The following is a 19,215-nucleotide window of genomic DNA, read 5'->3' as shown; positions in this document are numbered from 1 at the left end:
AATTAATGGAAAGAGGTTCGTAAAAACCTATCAGGAAAACACTGGGAATATGTCAAAGGTAATGGAGCTGCTGTTGTGCTTCATGGGACCCATGTCATGCCAGACACTTGTTGCTCTGTGCATTTTTACAGCAAAGGTGCAGCTGCTCTCTTGCAGTCTGCATCAGCCATACCAGGGGACACTCAGCTTCTCCCACTGGAACTGAAAGCAGGAGTCAACTTTGGGGTTTGGGAGATTTGTCTCTTAAACCATTTTCACCCTAAGAATCAGTGCAGGTAAATCCAGGCACGGTGGCAGCTGATGCTCGATTGTCACACGGTGACAGCAGCGCCAGGGAAAGGCTCTCTGTAGATCCTGCCACCTGTGGGACACAGCAGTGTGAGTTGTCCCCTCCAGGGGCCCAGCAGGCCGAGGGTGGGTGGTTAGGAAGTGAGTGAAGGCACGAGCAGCCAGCTGGGTCAGGTGATTGCTCAGCTCTGTGGGCTCAGGATGGCATTTGATGCTGCAATGCACCTGAGGGCAGCAGTTCCAATCCATGCTCCACAGGTCACTTGCTGATGAGGAGAGTGTTTTCCTTCCAGCGCTGTGTTTTGCTTTTCATAGCTGCAGGCTCCCTCAGGCTGGCAGGCAATAACTAATTAACATATTACTGTCTACCACAGATGAGAAAAAGTTGACAATCATTGTCTGAATTTGAGTTTGTCCATATTGATTGTTCAGTGCCTGCCACTTGTTCTACAGCAGCAATCTTTTACCCTGTGGAAGACTATGGCTGTCCCAGGTAGAAGGAAAACCTTTGGGTGGTGAGAGGTGGGAAGGAGCTACAATAGAGCAGGGTGGAACAGATACTCTTGCCATAGAAGTTCTTCGTTCTTCAAACAAAGAAGAAAATAATGTAAAATTGACTTTTCCTTACTTTTCCTTTTGTCTTTACTTAATGTCATGGCTGAGGGCAAAAATGTTTTCAGTATAAAAACACATTGCAGCTCTCCAGGTGATGGCCCTGGACACAGCCTGAGAAGCACTGGAATTGTCTGCTTCCCAGAGAAATTCTATGAGAAACCTTGCTTGCTTTTCTCCTCTCCCTCATTCTTCCCTAGGGCTTTCTGTCTGGCTGCTTCCCTGTCACAGTCCTGAAGGAAGTTACCTTCCCTTCCCTCAGTCCTGAAGGAAGTCAGGGTGAAAGCCTCTCACCAGTTCACAGGAAGGTAGTGCTCTATTTCTGGAAACACGATGAAATAAGGAAAGTCAGAGGTCCAAGCTGGCTTCTGCCAACACAGAACCTCTCCCCTGAGCATTCCCACCTAGATGGAAACCTGTGGTGATATTCAGGACTTTACATTCCCAGACACTGGCAGCAGTTTCATACAGTAGCTAAAGCAGGAAAGCCCTTAGCAATGGCACTGTCCTTTGGGCTCTAGGAGCAGTCCTCATTGGAATAGAGGCCCAGGAGCTCCTCTGCCAAGCTGATGAGACCGTTTTCTTCCAGGGCTGCGATCAGCCGCGCTATTGTGGCCTTCTTGCCCTCGGACTGGATGAACCTGAGGAGCATCTGATAGGCTTGTTCATAGAGTCCCTCTCGGTCGTACTCCAGGGCCAGGTTGTCGATGACAGGGTCACGCAGGGCCCGGCAGGATTTCTGCAGAGAGCGACCCACTTGCTTCCACTTCTTGGACACGGACTTGGCAAACTTCTGGTGGTCATCTGGTGTGATTGTTCTGTTGTCTGAAAGGGGCAGAGGCCAGGTAAGACATAGAATTTTCATGGCTGATGTGATGCAGCTTGGGCCAGTTCAAGGTTTGGTCAATATTCTGTGGAGCAGGGAGTCTGAGCTCCCCTGTTCCCTTACAGAAATCCTCCCACAACAACAAAGCATCTGGGCTTGCCCCTACCCTGCAAGCTTGGGAAGGCCTGTTTTCTTTTTTTCTCCCTCAGAACTGTCCTGTGGTTTGCCAGAGCTTTTTTTTTTTTTTTATTTCTGATGGACACCCTCTTCATTTGTTTTAGCCTTTCAAAGGCAACTTGGTAAGGCCTTTCTGACAAAGTCCCGTTTCCTATCTAGGCATCCTCAACATACTGAAATGCTGACAGGAGCTCTCTCCTCAGCTGTTCAGCACTGCAGACTGTACACAGCTTAAGCAAGCTCAGAAATTATCTAGCTAATGTCAAGCTGATATTGCTACGTGAGACTGTCTGAAAGCTCTCTGTAGAGACAGACCCCAAAGCCAGCTGGTGAACTGAGGGAGCCTGGACAAATCAGTCCTGTCTGAAAGTAGGGCCGAGGGTGCCCACAGTAACTTCCCCAGTCTGATCCAATCTACACTATTAACTCACCTCAACTAAGTGACATGGAAGAAGAGAAAAATACTCTATATTCTTCCTTCCAGTATTAATTTTAAAATGTGAGGAACCTGGAAGGAACACAGACTCGGAAACATCTGGTTCTGTGCCACTCCAGAAAAGAAAACAGGTTGAGGCCTGATCTGAAGAACCACAGCAATATCTTTGCACTACTGCAATTCCTTCCTTATGGGATGCTGGGAAATCCTTGGTTTATCTGAGGTAGACCCCAATAGGTAGTCATGATAATTCTCCCTCATGGGCTGTGAGGCAGACCAAGGGCTCTGTTGATCAGTTCTAGCTACTCACCAAACTGTTGTCCCTGAAAGATGAAGGTGACTTGTGGGGGAAGGGAGCTGCCTTGAGGAGAATAAGGCAGAGATGAGCAGTCTTTTCCAGCCACATTGTTGTTGGTGCTCTGGTGAAGCATCAGGCTCTTGAGGCATTCCTCCAGCTCCGTGATCTCCTCATCCGGCAGGCGGTCAGGCTGTAACACAAACAGCATCAGTGACTCCTGCCAGGGCCACCACCTTGCAAAACTGTAGATGCTGGTGTCAAGAGACGAGCAATGAGATATAGCATGAGCTGTCAACCAGCCAAATGAGATGGTCTGTTGGAGCTCTGGCTGTAAATGTGTGGATTTGAATCTGTAATGTGATATGAAATAGACAATCTCTCCCTCCTGGGTTTCTCACCTGCAGCAGTGAGTGCTTACAAGTTGCACAAAACTGTTACTAGCCCATGTTCATTTCCAGCAGCCCTCAGCAAGAATTAGGGTGCCCTGCAGGCAGCAAGGCTTCTCCCAACTCCATAGGAGGGTCAGACCCACAGAACAGGGTGACCTGAACAGCGCATGGCCACCCAAGCAGGCAGCTCCTGTTACCCACATTCTCTCTCTCTGCCCCTCTGCTCCCTAAGCTTTGTTGTTCCTGGGTCCTCACCAAGCCAGTTTTTTTCACTAGCCAAGAGAAAATTAGTCTGACGTCCAAAAAGCAGGTAAGGAGAAAAGGAGTAAAGAAGGCAAAGCACATGGGAAGAGTCAAACCTGGCAGTGCTGTGCCTCAGTCAGAGCTAAACTCTGGTTTAGCTCACTTACAGCAGGTACCCAGCACCGCTCTCAGCAGTGATGCCCCAGTGCCATCTTTCTGCCTGTTGCACTGTTAGGCAGGGGTCAGACTGAGTCACTTCTGGGGAACTGCGAATAAGCCCCTTTCTTTTGTCCAGTCAGCTAGTTCAGCACATGGAGGGAGCAGCAAGCCACAGTTCAGAGTATGTGATATCACATGTTGTTTGGTTTGGGGATGAAAGGTTTGAGTTTCATTCTCTGCACTTACGGAATAGCAACCTGGCAAAACATGCTCTTGTGCCTCATGTTCCTGAGTAGATAGTGAGTGCCTGTTTCTCAGGACCATTTAGAGGAACAAGAGCTAAAGTTCCAGACGGAAAAAAAAAAAAAGAGGAGGGGAACAAGTCAGTGAGGTTAATCATGTCAAGTGCCTTGTAGTGAGATGACAAGATCTCACTGTTCTTGCAAACAGGATTAGAGTACCAGTGACAAAACATGCAGTGAGCCAGATGTTAGAGGAGAGAGAGAGACTTTGCCTTCAGAAGGGCAGCCTACTCCTGCTGGCAGCAGATGCTGTGTGTCCCCACTCTGACACAAGTTGCTGGTGTGATGTGCAGCGTTTGCACTCCCATTGCTCATTTCCAGCTGCTGTTACCTTTGCCACTCTGGGAGGAGGTGGTGTGTGAGGCAGGGGAGAGAGGTGCAGAGCAGTGATGGTTCCACCCAGGACTGTCCTCTCTGCCTGCCTCACAGCTATATTGAGGCACACTTGTGCCCTCAGCTGCGCCGTGTAGAACTCCTTGTCTTAGTGGAGATAACAGCCATGCTAGTGGTTATACACAGAAGTGAGTTAGCAGGATCTTTGTAGGCTGCTTTAGGTAACTCTATTGCCCTTCCAGAAGAGTGCACAGCTCTTTTCTCAGAAAGGGCAGAGCTATTTCTCTGCATTAGTTAAGAGCTGAAAGACAGAGAAGTTTGTTAATCCAACATGCTGCATCAGAACAAGATTTGCACCCACCTTTGCAAGCCCTGTGCCACCCCTCCTCATTGCTGCCCAGCCTCCCTCCCTCTCCCACTCACCTTTTCTCTGTAGATGCACTCCAGGCAATGATCCTCATCCTTCAGTATCCTGTCAAGGTGCTCACTGCCAGCCTTCAGCTCCACTTCGAGAGGCACCGTGGTGGTGGCCAAGGAGAGCTGGAGGTGACTCTGGAGGGACTTCTGGAGCGCTCCTTCCCGGTAACTCCGCAGGAAGCGGCGGCAGTTCTCCTGCTTGCAGAACCTGAGCTGGACTATCAGGTGTGGGTGGCTGCAGTGCACTTTGAGCATGTCCACACCATTCACGCTGCCTGTGGAGTCTGGCAGGGAGAAGTGAGCACAGTCACAATCCAGGCATGAGCCAGCCCACCCAGACCCACGCCCATCCACAACAAGCCTACAATGGAGTAGCTTTTGAATTCTCTTTGTGATAAAGTCCTCTGGGATGGAAAACCTGTATGTAAAACCAAGAGGGAAGGATTAAGTTTACGCTGCCCTGCCACCACTGATCTCCATGAAGTACGGCGTCCAGCTGAAGATGCATGGAACTACATCCCAGGTAATTATATCAACACTGCTTATTAGGGCAAGTTTTAGATTTGAAGTTCCATTTCCAGGGCAGAGATGGTTATGACAAACTGGTAGCACAGTGCAGTTTATTGCTTGCTGGGGTCTCCTCCCCTGCCATGGAGCCCTGGGAGATGGGCCCTGGGGGGGAGACAGGGGGTTTCCCTGCCCCTGGTCAGTCTCATTTCCCATTGGTTGTTCTGTGTTCCCCGGTGTGGCCAAGGACTCTGGGGTCCCATGACTGTGGTTCCTGAGCATACCCCACAGTTTATAGATGATAGCTCAGTTCAGCTCAGTGCTCAGTCAGCCTTCAGTCCTTGTGACTGGAGTTTTATGCAGTGATGAAGGTCCTGGAAAGAGACCCAGTGTTTCCTCTCTAGCCCATGCCTAGAGGTAACTTTTGTCTTTCTGAGCCTTTAACACATCTCACAAACAGCAAATGACAGATCCACCCACAGGGATTAAGCTGCTTGAGATTGGGCCTTGACTTGTTATTTTGCACAGAGAATTAATTCATGGTAAAACCTAAGCCAGGAGAAGCCAGGGATGTACCCTCTAACATTAGTGTAGGAGGAGCATGAGGGATGTGGAAACAGAAATTGCCAGGACTTCATTCTTCCTTCTCCCAGCAAAATTTAATTTTTATTATCTGTGCTCACTATCCTTGTCTCCACAGGATTTTATATGCTGATGATGACAGTTCAAAATATGTGTTTTTCTCTTTTTCTGCAGCAGAGGCCCACAGGAGGCTGCTGTACTGCTTCCAGACCTGACTGAACCTCACGGGCTGTCATTGCACAGGGCTGTGTGGAGGCACCAGCTCACACTGGCACTACATCAGGTATTTCTAAACCACATGTCATGGCACGGAGGACAATCCCATTGTCCCAAGGCAAGGCAGACTTGTGTGCTCCACATTAAGCAGGACAAGTGATCTGGCATTTAAAAGTACAGCATCTAACAGTGGCTTTACATATTTACTAAGTCCTGTTTGCATCTGGTCTAGTTTGGACCAGATGTGTAACTGACACATGGGTTTAGGCACCTAGAAAAGATATTTTAATTCACTGTGGATGACCAGGAATGTCTTTTCATCACTTCCTTCATGCTTTGCTTTTTATGAGTGCTTATTAAACAAAATTTCCATAATAGGGCAAGAGGGCTGGGGAGGGAAAGCTGCAGAGACATGGAAACCTTTATGAATAGTGTACACAACAGTTGTAAAGCTGCCTCAAAAGACAGGACTTTGCAGGCATTTCTGCATGAAACCTCAGATAGCTTCAGATTTCATGTCCTTTTCAGGTCTGAATAAGCATGGTAGGATCTCAGTTTTGTGAGCTTTCCTTTAAATGTGTGAGCAGATTCACATTCCAGTGCCACAAAGCAGCCATAAAGCAAGCCTAATGGGAAAATTGTGTTAGGCTGCCTGCATCCTGTTTCCCATATTAGGATGGAGCTGCAAGACGAGCAGGCCTGTATTGGATAAACTGACCTGGTATGATTTCCAGAAGAAACTGCAGAATGGATAGACAAGCCCAATTAAACAATACAGTCTCAGCCACGTGACAGGTAAAAAACACCACAAGTCTTTCTAGGTAAGTGTGATAAACTCTTCAAATCATTATTATCCTGCAGTGTGCTTGGTGCAAGGGTGGACAGAGAAACACAGTTTTATGGCTATTTGCAAAAAAGTCCTTTTTTGATGTAAATAGGGGTACATACACCTCAAGCTAATGTGAGTCTGTTTATGTCAGAAGTTAATTCATACTGGCTATCACTTGATTTTAAAACCACCTTCTCAAAGCAGAAATCATGTTTCTATGGTGGTAAAAAGACAGCAATTAAATCTTCTTTCATAGCAATTGCAATCTTTTCCCCTCTTATATAAATGGATTTAAACAAACATTAATAAAGTTGGATAATTCATAGGATAGTTCAAGCTGGACGAAAGCCCAGGCAGTGTCTAGCCCAACCTCCCATGCAAAGCAAGGTCAGCTCAGAGGTCAGAACCAGTTGCTTAGGGCTTTATCCAGTCCCATTTTGAAAGCCCTCGAGGACGGAGAATACACAGTCCCTTTGGGCAACTGCCTGACTGTCTTCATGGGGAAAATATTTGTCCTTATATCTGGTGTCTACCCCTCATTTCAATCTGTGCCTGTTGCCTCTCATTCCCCAAGCACCACTATGAACAGTGGTGGCTCCATCTCTCCCTCCCCACAGGTATCAGAAGACTGTTGGTAGGTCCCCTGAAACCTTCTCTTCCCCAGGCTCAACAGGTCCAACTCCCTCAGCCTCTCCTTGGTGAACTTCTGCTGAGCTTGCTCCACTTTATTGCCTTTCCTAAACAGAGTGAGCATGAACTTTCCTTACCCAGGAATGTGAGATTAATGGAAGGCATGGCACTGCACACCAAGATACCAGAGAGGATGGGTACCTGCTAATGCCAGCTTCAGGGCCTTGAACACACAAGGCTTCTTCTGGGAGCTCTCGTAGAGGGACGGCAGAGCGATGGACTTGCACGTCGATTGGAGAAAGAGATAAGCACTGCCAATCCAAGGAGTGGGGCTGCCTGCCATCTTCAGCACCCTACAAAATCACACAGGCAAGCTCAGAGACCATAGGGGAAATGGCCTGATGCCAGGGGAGTGCTACAGCACTGAGAGGGATTTACCCTTATTTCTTAGAGGAGTGCTGATGTCGCTAAAGCAAGTGTAACCTTTGAGGGGTTTACTGTTAATCTGTAAAGCACAGCACAGCAGGACATGGTATCCCAAAGACAGCAGCTCACAAAGCTTTGCTTTCATTTTCCACTGGAGTCCACTCATTTTATAGTCCAAAGATACTCTGAAGCAGAGTTTCAGTCCTTGTGCCTCTGACTGACCAACCAAGCTGGCAAAATGTGAAACGATTGAGGTGCTCCATGGAGCACCCAGCAGTGCTGGCTCTGGCACGTTCCCATGGACTGAAGCCCTATTGCAGCCAGAGATGTTCTCCTCAAGTTCCTGGTCCCCTGGTTGTTCTCAGGGCCCAGAGCTCTTGTAACAGGACACTCTACACAGGACAAGGGTAATGGTTTTAAACTAAAAGAGAGTAGATTTAGATTACATATAAGGAAGACATTTTTTACAGTGAGGGTGGTGAGGCACTGGCACAGAGAGGTGGTGGATGCCCCGTCCCTGAAAATATTCAAGGCCAAGTTGGACAGGGCTCCGAGCAACCTGATCTAGTTGAAGATGTCCCTGGTCACCACAGAAGAGTTGGACTAGATGGCCTTGGAAAGGTCCCTTCCAACCCAAACCATTCTGTGATTCTATGGCTCAGGAGTATCCCTCTGCTTTGTTTATGCCCTTTGTTCTTGTGCCTCTGCAGCGTTAACCCAGCGGGTGAATCTTCCCGTCCAGTGAGCGCTGCCCCATCCCAGTCCCCGCTCCGCGGTCAAACCGCTGTGGGGTGCTTTAAAAAATCAGCCCCGGACGGTAAGTCACGTTTGTGATCATGGTTATTGCCTTTTTTGCCGACTTCTGGCAGGCGTCAGGCCGCTGCTGCTCAATTCCCGTCACAGCCTCGCTGGGAGGGGGCTGTCCCTAAGGGAAAAGCGCTGGAGCAGCCGCCAGCCCCGGTCCCGCCGCGCTGTGCCGCCCGCCGGGCCAGCGGCAGCTCCCGCTGCCCGGGTGTGCGCTCGGTGTCCCCCCAGCCCGGCACCGCGGGGCCCGGAGCGCGGCCCCTCCGGCCCGGCCCGGCCCTGCGCTGTCTCGGCGGGGCCGCCCGGTCCCGGTCCCGGCCCCGCGTCCCCGGCCCCCCGCCCGCGGCAGCCCCGGCCCGGCGGCCCCGGGCGGCTTTACCTCCTCACCGCCGGCCTCGGCCCCGACACTTCCGCCCGGGCGCGGCGCCGCCCGCCGCTCCCCGCGCCGGGCCCGCTGGCGGCTCCGCTCGGCACCGCGCTGCGGGCGGGGAAACGGGAAGGCGAAAGTGATCCCAGCAGCCCCGTGGAATGGCCAGCGGCATCGCACTTCCCTTTCATCCCTTCTGTTTGTCCAGGCCTGCCCGAGCCGGTGGCGGCCCCAGGCCCGCGCAGGGCAGGGGCTGCTGCGGGGGAGCCCCGGCCGGGGCTTGTCGGGCCTTGACGCCTCCAGGTGTCCCCGCCACGAGGCCGGCGGTGGCTCCGCCAGCCGCCCACCCAGCTCGGCCGCTTGGTCTCTCGTGTAGGGCAGACTATGTCAGCTATCAGAAATACTCTGTTGGTGGCTCCAGAGCTGCCCAAGGGCTGGGATTGGGTGTATATCCCTGGAACATTAGGGATGGAGGCGAGTGGGGTGGCTTGAAGCTCCTGCATGGCTTGTGGCTGACACACGCGAGGCTGGTAAGTCACAGCTGGGACTTGTCAGCTTCCCCCGTGGTGCTGCTAAATGAGAGCTTGGATAGGTAGGGAGAAAGAAGCAGCGTTTCCCGAGTCCACAGACAGGTTCTGTGCAAATCAAAGCATGATTTGGGTCTCCATTGCTCAAACTCAGGTAGAAACCTCCTGCCCAGGCTACATCTGCCTTGCATAGGTGCCTTGTGAGCTGAAGGATAACAGCAGCTCCCTTATTTGTCCCCAGCTGGTGAAACGCTGGCATGGGCCTGGGTCCAGGTTTTGTGCCCAGGTGCAAGCTGCCATCACTCTGGCTTGGCAGTGGTTTGTGCAAACTGGGAGACTGAACTACAAAAAAAAAAAAAAAAAGCAGGAAGCATTTCAAAACACTAAAAATACATATATATCTGATGCTATTTTACAACATCAGTATTATGAGGAATTATAATGTCAAATTAAGTTGTGAGCTGTAAAACCTGCCTGCAGAAGCACATGGCAGAACAAAGGAGCACATGGTGGCACACAGAGGCTTGTCTCCACCGCGCCCTGGGGGGAGGAGGTGTCACATGGCAGACCCCTATGGAGAGGAACGACAGACAAGTGAACAGCGAGTGATCACCCCATAGAAGGACATTGAGAAAGTGTGTTGCTGGTGTGGCAACACGGGATAGGTCACGCCATAAGGAAACAGTGTGCCTTAGAAAAGTGTATAAAACCAACTCACTCCTTTGAATAAACGGTTCAGATTCTCTGCCGGTCTGGATCTGTCATTCAGTCGCCGACAAATGGTGCTCCCTGTGTGAGGAATTTATTATACGCCTACCTATGCGTCCGTCGGTGAGCCCCATGGGACTCAAAGTGCTGCTGCAAGAAGCAGGAACGCTGGCCAGCGATAATCCCTACAAATTGTAGATGAACCATGGGGGGCATAGGGGATGGAGTATCCTAGGAACAGAACGTCCCAGAGATGTTAAACAGATTTTAAAGAAACACTGCAGGAAAGTTGAGTCTACAGATTTGAACAGACTCTCGTTCTGGGCAAAAGACGGTAATTCAACTTTAGATAGGACCAATATTTTTAATCCTCGGACACGGGACGCTTCAGATGCATTGTGGAACCGAGCTACACCCGTTAATGCAGCGCTGACAGAGCTTTTGTGTCCGTGGAGGGCAGTGTGCAAGGTGCTCATAGCGCAGGCGGCACCCAGAGACTGGACAAAGAAAGCTGCTTGTGCCACCGTAGCAGCTGGGCCGAGCCCTTCTGCACTGCCAATGAGTGACCGTAAGTCTGTCGAGGCTGTAGGAAGAGAACCAGAAGATGGCCCCTCATGCCCCGACCTGTTTGACCCTGAGGGAAGCTGGTCGGTACCGTAGAAAAGCCCGCGCCGCCACACGGCGTCAGCTGGAGCTGGGTCTCGGGGAGTGGCTGGAGCTGGGGGGTCCCGTCCTGGTAGCATGTTCCCTCTCCGTTCGCTCTCTGCAAAAGCACAGCAGCAGCAGCGGCGGTAGATGTGGCAGGGGGGAAAGCGAGCGCGCGACGCCGGGGAGTACATGCTGGTGAGCGCATGGCGGCGTGGCGCCAGCAAGCATGTGGCAGAGCTGTGCCGTGGCGGCGAGCCATAGCGGTGAGCACATGGCAGAGCTGCGCCGTGGCGGTGAGCCATAGCGGCGAGCACATGGCAGAGCTGCACCGTGGCGGTGAGCCATAGCGGTGAGCACATGGCAGATCTGCACCGTGGCGGTGAGCCATAGCGGCGAGCACATGGCAGAGCTGTGCCGCGGCGGCGAGCCATAGCGGTGAGCACATGGCAGATCTGTGCCGTGGTGGCGAGCCATAGCGGTGAGCACATGGCAGATCTGTGCCGTGGCGGTGAGCCATAGCGGCGAGCACATGGCAGAGCTGTGCCGTGGCGGCGAGCCATAGCGGCGAGCACATGGCAGATCTGTGCCGTGGCGGCGAGCCATAGCGGCGAGCACATGGCAGAGCTGTGCTGTGGCGGCGAGCCATAGCGGTGAGCACATGGCAGAGCTGTGCCGTGGCGGCGAGCCATAACGGCGAGCACATGGCAGAGCTGCACCGTGGCCGCAGCCGGCGGCCTCCCCCATGGCACGGACGGGCGGGATCATCGGCGCTGAGAGCTGGCGGGGCCGTGGCTCCACTCAGCACATGGCGAGGGCTGCGAGTGGCTCTCTGCATGTGAGAAGTGAAGAGACGGGCTGGCGGGGCCTGCACGGCCAGCTGGCCTACTACAGCCAATCTGGATCCATCATTCAATCGCCGACACAGTATTTTAACAATATATACTTAATTTGTTTGCTAAAGGGAAAACATGATTCAAATACATCTGTAAAGGGGTTAATCTGGGCTGGATCTCCTGGGTGCTCTGGTTCACAGGGTCAGATGCAGGGCAACTGGCAGTGCCCACAGACCCCTTCAGGGTCACCAGGCCTAATGGTGCCAGTGCTTCTGGAAACAAAGCATTTACTTGCTAACAGTTTAAGCAAGTGAGTTCAAACATTTAAGGTCTGATGGGGTTAAATGAGCCTTGACATCCCAACATTTCATTACAAAAACGAAACCTGAAGCAGTGCTGCCTCCCAGAACCAGGTGGGAACCACAGTGTGAGTTGCTATGGGGAGCATCACCCACCCATGTCGTGTAAATGTTTTCTCCTTGAAGCCAATCTGCCTACTGTATATTGTGGGGTTAAAAAAAGCATAGGTAGCTGAGCCCCAAGTTTCTCCTCTGCTAACCCTTGCTGAGTGTGTGCCTTCTGGGAGCATCCCACGGGGTGAAATCAAAGTGCTTAATGGGCACTTGGAGTTTTGTATTGTTGTTTCCCACTTGGGAAGTAAAGATGGCAGTGAGGGCAGAGGCTGTGGCTCAGTGGGGCTCAGCTGGCACAAAGTTGGGGTGTCAGGGTTCAGTGACATGTCTGCCTGGGGGGCTGGGATAGGACAGGCTGCCCTGAGCTGGCAGCAGTTGGCAGGCTGAAAGCACACTCTTACTGTCTAAGGGATTCAGGATCCTTCTTAGTGGCTCCAAAGGCTTTAAGGAAATCATAAAACGAAAAGAGCTGAACACATGAGATCTCATTTTGCCTTAACATTTTGGCAGATGTGTGTTAGAGACACTATTAAAAGCAGCTAAAAGTAGAAAAGCAGTGTCCGAGCTGTCAAGGCAATTGTCAGAGAAAATGGCAGAAGATGCTGAGTTCCCAGGAAGGAAGCAGGATGGTGTCACTTGGCTGCTGTAGCTGGGCTGGGTGGGAAGGGGGTTGTCGCTGATGTGATGGTAGATAAGATAGTACAGCTGCTGTGCTGCTGCCACCTCACACTCAAAGTAACAAGTCGCTTCAAAGCAGCACATTCTAGAAAAATGTGCAGTTGTGTTCCCCTCTGTGTTACGCTTTTGGCGTTGCTACTCCATACTTGCTTCATGGGTTTCAGCTCTGACCCTACTTCGAGGCTCTCTTGATGCACAGGTTTTCATTTAAATGAAACCTGTGCTGCTGAGGTAATGCTGCGACTCTGGGACATGGGGCTTCCACAGCGAGAGGGCATGCCATGAAATTCAGAGTGAGATTGTGCCACTTGGCCCACGCTCCAGTGCTGGCCTGGCAAAGGGAATGTTTGCTTTTAAAAATCTCTTGCTTGGTTATGAGAGGGCTGAAAAAACATGTCATGGTGGTAGTTTTGTTTGTGCAGAAATCTAGAAGAGAGATGCAACATGTTTTGGAAGAAGGTGAATGGAAAAGTTAGGTAATGGTCTGATGCTCTAAACCTTCTTCACAGGCACTTACTTTTCTGCATTATTTCCTGCAACCACAGGTTGATCAAAATACACTTCTCCCTTATTATGTCAGACATTATAAGTGCAGTTTCTGCAAACTGGAGTCACAGTCATAAAAGGTTTTTTTCCCAAACTGCAACATCTCATCACAGGCAAGGACCACTATCATTAGCTGGTGGTTTCTACTCTAGGCCTTCTGTTGCACTATCACTAAAAAATGAATATGTGAGGCTGTTTTCTGTGCAGAGCTTCTGCTTGCAAAGAGGTTTTTCCCCCACAGTTTGAGAAATCTGTCTCAGCTTTTTGAATACGAGTGCAGCACTACCAGAAAATTCCCTTGCATTTTTATTACTCAGAGTAGCAAAACCTCACTGTAGGAAAAAAGACCTTTTTTCCCCCAAAAAGCTTTGATCAAACATTTTTAACTCTTGAAAAGTATCACTCAGCTTCTTAGGATTGATTGAAAAAAGCTGTGAAACAAATGGCCAAGAGATTTTTCTAATTTTTTGTGTTCAAATTCAAAACATGGTGAAATTACAAGTTTGATTTTTTTTTTTACCTCCTCTGTAGTCCAGTTTGATTTGTTAATTAAATCCTAATGTGTGTCTGTGTCCCTTTTTTTTTGTTGTTGCTGTTTTGGTTTTCCTCAACAGGGACTCTTGAGAATTAATTGCAGTTTTGGAGATTTTCCCATGTTTAAACCTGACTGAATTGGCAAAATGTCTGCTCCAGTGCCAGAACTGTGGCATTACATCCCAGAAGAAATCCTTGTCCGAATATTCTATTATCTTTCTCTTTGAGATAGATACAGAGTCTTCCAGGTGTGCAGACAAGGGGCTGCAGCAGTTTCTTCCAGCTCTGTTTGGGACTTCACAGGGATCAGCTAAGAGGAATGAGGTCCTCTGTCCAAGCATCTTCGCAGAAATAACCAGATTGTTGTTCCCAGTGCATGTCAAATATTTACTCCACTCTGCTATGGCACTATTGACCTTGTGACTTCTATGTGTGATGATGTTATCTTGCATGACTCACACCTGTTTATATAAAATTTGTGTTACTTGCTGGGTGCAAGTAAAAAAAAAGCAGTGACTTCTTTAGTCACTGATGGTGATTTGGGTTTTAGGGGAAATACCACATTCTTAGGTATATTGTTCTAAGTTGCCCTTTGAAAATGGCAAGAAAAAATTAATGCATTGTTATCCTTATCGTGACACTTATCTTGTCTCTTCTCACCTCCTGACTCTTTCAGTGTTTGGCCTTAAAGGACTCTGTAGGCATCAGGTGAAGAACTCTGCTTCATTTTATAGCAGGAATGTTGAACTTAGCCTTTACAAGTTTTTGCTAAGAACCTCAGGAAAATTTAATGTTGATTTTATATTTTATTATGTTATATAAAGAGCAGTTTCTGAGTTGAAATGACCCTGGCATTAAGCCATACTGCAAGCATGTATTTTGAGCTATCTAAAGCATATATATTAATAATAAAACCATATTGTCTAATAGATTTTATGTGTAGCTGTTTTCAGCGTCCTCTTTTCTCATGCAAGAGCGAAATAATTTCTGTTGCCAAATAACATGAGATCTGTAGCTAAACCTGCTTACAATTTTGGCTTTTCAAAATCTTGCTGAAGATCTGCAGCCCTGATTCTGGCCAGCTCTTGTTCGTCTGTGCCAGCCAAAGTTTAGGACAAGAAAATTCCAAAATAACAATTCAGATGCCTTCACAAACCTGGGATTGCTGTGCCTGGTGTCCCACAGGCTCTCGGCAGGTGGGTTTGCTCTGGTGACTTGCTCACCTCCCAGCATAAGGTGGGCAGCACGTGTTCCCTTTGCATGACGCTGCGTATTTATTCACAGCTCTGCGAGATCGGCTGCAGTGCATTTTCATTCTGTGTATTGTTCTCTGGGGCTGGTGATGCCATCCCATTGTGCTGAGTTTTTAAGAGTGCGAGCAGCACTGCTGATGTGACTCCCTGGACGCCTACTTTCCACTGCCTGGGATAAAATTGGGTGGTTCATTCTCTGTGGGACGCAGGCGCGCCCAGAGCAATGGGGTTAGTGTAGCTGGGACACTGCAAAGCTATGCAGGATTCACCCAGCTCCCTGGTGATGGATGGATACTCCAGCAATGTCCCAGCCTTCCTAACAAAACTCTGGACACTGGTGGAAGACCCTGAAACGAACCATCTCATCTGCTGGAGTTCTGTAAGTACAACAGATGTTGGGTGTCACTAATGCCTGCAACACCAGGGAGAACCCAGGTGTGAGGCCCAAGTACTGCATGGCACAGGAGCTGCCCTTTGCTTGGCAGGTGCTGCCCAGTTACTGGCAGAGGACAAAAACCAGGAGTCAAGTACAGGCACTTTTGGATATACTTGGTATTATTTATCTGAAGTATTGTGGCTTTTCTGTTTCAGAGGGGCAACTGTTTTGTGGGTGATTTAATTATAATATTTATACATTTCACTTGAAACATCCTAGAAAGTGTCTAATATTCTAATTCTAAGAATTTCAGATGCTTTGATGTTTTTCACCTTGCTTGAATTTGTGGCTCCCTAAAATTTTCTAAGAAATGTGCAAAGCCCTGAAAAAGTTTCACTGCTGTTTGTATTATCACACCTGTGTTTCTTAGCAGCCTCTCACAAATGTCTAGCGAGACGGCAGCAGATAAACAGCACTCTGAACTCAGACTCAAACCTATAGTTTAAACAGATCTCAGACTGGCAGCCTAAATTGTTTGGAAAAGCTTTACTTAATTTTTCAATGAGTCTGTGTGATGGTCATGGTGATGTGGGTATATATTGTCTGTACAACTTCATAGGAATAGATTGCTTTGGCTTCTTATTTGTCACAGAGGCATTAATATACTAAATGCAATCACAGAAATAAAATATTTGTCCCCTTCATACAGCACTTTGATACCACATTGTGCTTTTGACCTAAGACTTGCTGCAAATAACATGATTTGTTTTCAGCATGGAGTTATTAGATAAGCTGTGTGCATAAGCTTGTTCTCCAAAATCAAGAATCTAAAACACAAGCAGATTTAAAGAAGGGTGGTAAAAAAGCAGCCTTTCTAACATTTGTGTCCTGTAGAGTTTTCATGCAAAACTTGAGATAGGATTTGAGCTGCCTTGATATCTGTGATCATGGTTGTTTGATGCTGGTATTACATGGCCATACCTCTGAGAACCCCCCAGTTTTGGTATCATGTGTTTTAAATAAGGTTTTTCAATCTAGGAATGATTTTCTAACCTGTGTAAATAGTCCCCTCTCGGTTACACTTAGAACGTTGTTATTTTTGACTGACAACCACCATGCTCTGTTTTACTGCAAACTAACATAGGCTGCAACTACATCCTTGGAGGTTTTGGTAAGGCTTTTAGGTGTCTCATATTCCTGTTGTTGCAGGTTTCCATGTTTCTCATATTCTTCAGCTTCTATACATTGGTGATGTTGGAGCTGAGAGATTGTGTGCATACCTAAGATTTCTGGGTATAATCAGTACTTCTAGAAAATAGGACCCATAAGGACCTGTGAACTGTTCTTAGCATGTAGAAGACATGGAGAGGAAATGCAGTAATGGTTTATATATACACTGAAGTCTGTTGTAAAGTGGAAAGGAGAAGTCTGCTCTCTGTGTCCATGGTAGATTGGACAAAAAGTAATTCAATTAATTTTTAAAATAGAAGATGCATTAAGGGAGAACTGGCAAATTCCTGGACTAGCACTTGTCTTGTCAGAGCACAACATGTCTGTCCTGGTGGTTCTGTCAAAGGCAGTTAAGATAAGCATCTGCCATGATTGCTGCAGAGTAATTTTGCTTTGGGCAGAGAAGACTTCCAAAGTTTCTCTCAGCTTGTGTTCCCTTGTTGTGAGACAGCCAAGGCACAGCTGCGGTGTGGGAACAAACTGACACATGCACATTTCATCAGTGAACACACAGTAACCCCAAAGTCTCCTGTGTCTGTAGGGACCTTTCTGAGTGTGCCAGCTTCTGAGAACATTGTGGCCCTGAATTCAAAGGAATGGCCTCTCATGAGAGGCCATAAGGAGTTGTTGAGGTACACAAAACTCTCATGCTTTTCATTTTTCATCAGTGGGTCCAGCCTGGGACACACAGCTGTGTCCCAGAGTAAAGGGGCAGAAGCACAAGGGAAGCAGAATAAACCAGCTCTGTCCCCGGACAGTGTCTGCAGTGTTGGGAAGCCCTGGTCCCTGCTGTCCTGTCTGCAGACTCTTTCTGTGAGGATAACTCCAGCGTGCAGGTTGTCAGTGAATCGCTTCGGTGCTTGAGCAGCCTTTGCTTCTGCTGCATGGGGTAAGGAATGATGGGAAAGACCCCAAACGTGATCAAAGAGCACCACTGAGGCACAGTCATGTTCAGTGTTTGCAGTGGTGAGTAAGGAGGAAAAAGTGCAGCTGACCCAAAGCTGTGTGTTTGTGGGTGTTAATTGTTAGAGCGGCCAAATAAGCCTGAGCACAGAGGCAACTGGCACCGTTTGGTGATGGAAATGTAGTGGCAACCAGTAGGGCAGCAGGGTTTGCCAGCTGGCTGTTTTCTGGTGGCCATGGGCAGGCTGCAGGCTCACAGCAGCCCCTCTTTAGTCACTGAGCTGTCTCACGGCCCTGATTGCTCTCCCTGTTTTAGGGACTTCCAGACTTCCCTGAGTGCAGCTGCAGACCCCCTGAGAAGTGTATGGCGGGACTCACACACCACTGGTACCCTCCTACTGTGCACCGAGCCTGAGGGCTCTTATGAAACACTGTCCTCCTGTGTCACAAACCAGCCCCTGGGAAATACCCACCCAGGCTGACACACCTGTGGCTGCTGGTCACAGCGCTGAACACAGCAGGAGCATGACTGTGCTGTGCTGGTCTCAGACCCTGCCCTGCCAACATGGTGCAGGCTCTGGTGTCTTTAGCTCTTGTCCCTCGAAACTCGGCTGCAGCCGAGGTAAGTCCCTAATGTCTGCTGATGTCATTGCACTGATGTAGCTGCCAGCAGGTAAAAGGCCAGGCAGGGGAAGCACATGGCCTGCAGTGCCTCTTCTCTGCCAGCAGTCCTAGGCAGCTTGCCTTGTTTTGCAGTCATGGGTCTTTGCAATGCAACCCCAGCAATGGAGGATTTATCTGATTAACAACATGTGTGTTGCTAGCTTGGACTGAAAACATGACTGTCAACATTTTGTGGGTTGCCCTTGTGGCTGTTTACTATCAAAAATAGTCAATGAAATGTGCGTAGAGCTTCTGGGACAGTGTGATGTCTCCAGAGGTGATTTGCTTTTTGCCTTGCTGTGTTTCTTGTGCCCTATCTCCAGGCAGTGCTCCCTCCACGACTGCTGTGCTCTGGAGCAGATGGATTTGGGTTAGACCTGAAAAAGTTATGGCAGGGGTTATAATGACAATTCCGACTTTCAGGGCCTTCTTAAGACTCTAGTGTTTCTGTGAGGTCCATGCAAGAGTGGATCATCACAAACTACCTACCAGCTCTTTGGACACAAAAGTTTCTCATATCCAGGATTCTCAACTAAGCAGAGACAAAAATTTGAAAAAGATCAAAGCTGCAGCCACAGAGGACTGACTGTACCAGAACTGAAAGGAGCACATCTGTCATTGAGGGCTGTTGTCACTCTTCTCAGCTTCAAGGTGACAACTCAGAGAACAAGACTTCCCCTGCTGTAGGACTCCTCCTGGCCCCTCTCGTGGTCAGGGATGATCCCCTGACTTTGCCTTTGTCCTTATCTCCTTTGCAGAATGGCACCAGCTTCCATGTGTTCGACCAAGGCCGCTTTGCCAAAGAGGTGCTGCCCAAGTATTTCAAGCACAACAACATGGCCAGCTTCGTCCGGCAGCTGAACATGTGTAAGTGCAGCTCCCAGTGGAGACAGACACGGTGGTGACAGGAGGTGCCAGTGGCACAGGAGGCATGGGGGAGAACAGTGCTTACAAAAGTTTGGGGTCTCATGTATATGACTTGTGGCATTATTGATTTTGCCAAAGAGGATCTGCTGCTCAGATCCCAGGGCAGTGATCTCCTTGTGTTTGCCTTCAATTCCA

At 49.0% G+C, this 19,215-nt stretch overlaps 3 protein-coding genes and 1 long non-coding RNA gene across 9 annotated transcripts in view; 3 read left to right on the top strand and 1 right to left on the bottom strand.

Annotated features, from left to right (window-relative positions):
* Positions 1–4,630, top strand: part of PHAF1 (phagophore assembly factor 1) — a 60,921-nt gene extending 56,291 nt beyond the window's left edge. Inside the window, exons 20-21 of one of the 2 annotated variants that reach the window (XM_082290131.1) lie at positions 1,490–1,745; positions 4,500–4,630. The gene's annotated coding sequence lies outside the window, so the exon portion shown is untranslated. The remainder of the gene's footprint in view (positions 1–1,489; positions 1,746–4,499) is intronic. The other variant, XM_082290133.1, reaches the window with a different exon arrangement.
* On the bottom strand, positions 1,237–7,606 carry TRADD (TNFRSF1A associated via death domain). The gene is made up of 4 exons (XM_082290141.1): positions 7,446–7,606; positions 4,487–4,764; positions 2,650–2,827; positions 1,237–1,725 (listed from the first exon to the last, which is right to left on the bottom strand). Exons 1-4 carry the CDS (start codon positions 7,585–7,587, stop codon positions 1,418–1,420), a joined length of 906 nt encoding a protein of 301 aa, XP_082146267.1. The 5' UTR covers positions 7,588–7,606; the 3' UTR covers positions 1,237–1,417.
* LOC309577879 lies at positions 4,791–7,392 on the top strand. Its single transcript, XR_014226788.1, has 3 exons — positions 4,791–5,003; positions 5,744–5,852; positions 6,461–7,392. It is a non-coding gene; the product is annotated as an uncharacterized lncRNA (long non-coding RNA).
* A 12-nt stretch (positions 7,607–7,618) lies between the features above and the next one.
* HSF4 (heat shock transcription factor 4) overlaps positions 7,619–19,215 on the top strand; it is a 30,022-nt gene continuing 18,425 nt past the window's right edge. For 2 of the 5 annotated variants that reach the window (XM_082290138.1, XM_082290137.1), the window contains exon 1: positions 18,864–19,020. In XM_082290138.1, the coding sequence (XP_082146264.1) occupies positions 18,990–19,020 (31 nt within the window). In that variant the 5' untranslated portion in view covers positions 18,864–18,989. Of the gene's footprint in view, positions 8,488–12,671; positions 15,361–18,619; positions 18,805–18,863; positions 19,021–19,215 lie in introns of those variants that run through there. The other 3 variants (XM_082290136.1, XM_082290140.1, XM_082290139.1) reach the window with 3 other exon arrangements.

Source organism: Coloeus monedula (assembly GCF_965178545.1).
Source record: "Coloeus monedula genome assembly, chromosome: 13".
NCBI lineage: Eukaryota > Metazoa > Chordata > Aves > Passeriformes > Corvidae > Coloeus > Coloeus monedula.
Note: the sequence above shows the minus strand (reverse complement) of the source record. Positions and strands in the feature narration are given on the sequence as shown.

Excerpts from the sequence above, each read along its gene's own strand:
- TRADD (XM_082290141.1), bottom strand. The coding sequence starts at position 7,587 with ATGGCAGGCAGCCCCACTCCTTGGATTGGCAGTGCTTATCTCTTTCTC. Across the intron at positions 4,765-7,445 it reads CCTGAAGCTGGCATTAGCAG|ACTCCACAGGCAGCGTGAAT; the intron begins GTACCCATCCTC and ends TCTCCCTGCCAG. Across the intron at positions 2,828-4,486 it reads AGTGCATCTACAGAGAAAAG|CCTGACCGCCTGCCGGATGA; the intron begins GTGAGTGGGAGA and ends TTTGTGTTACAG.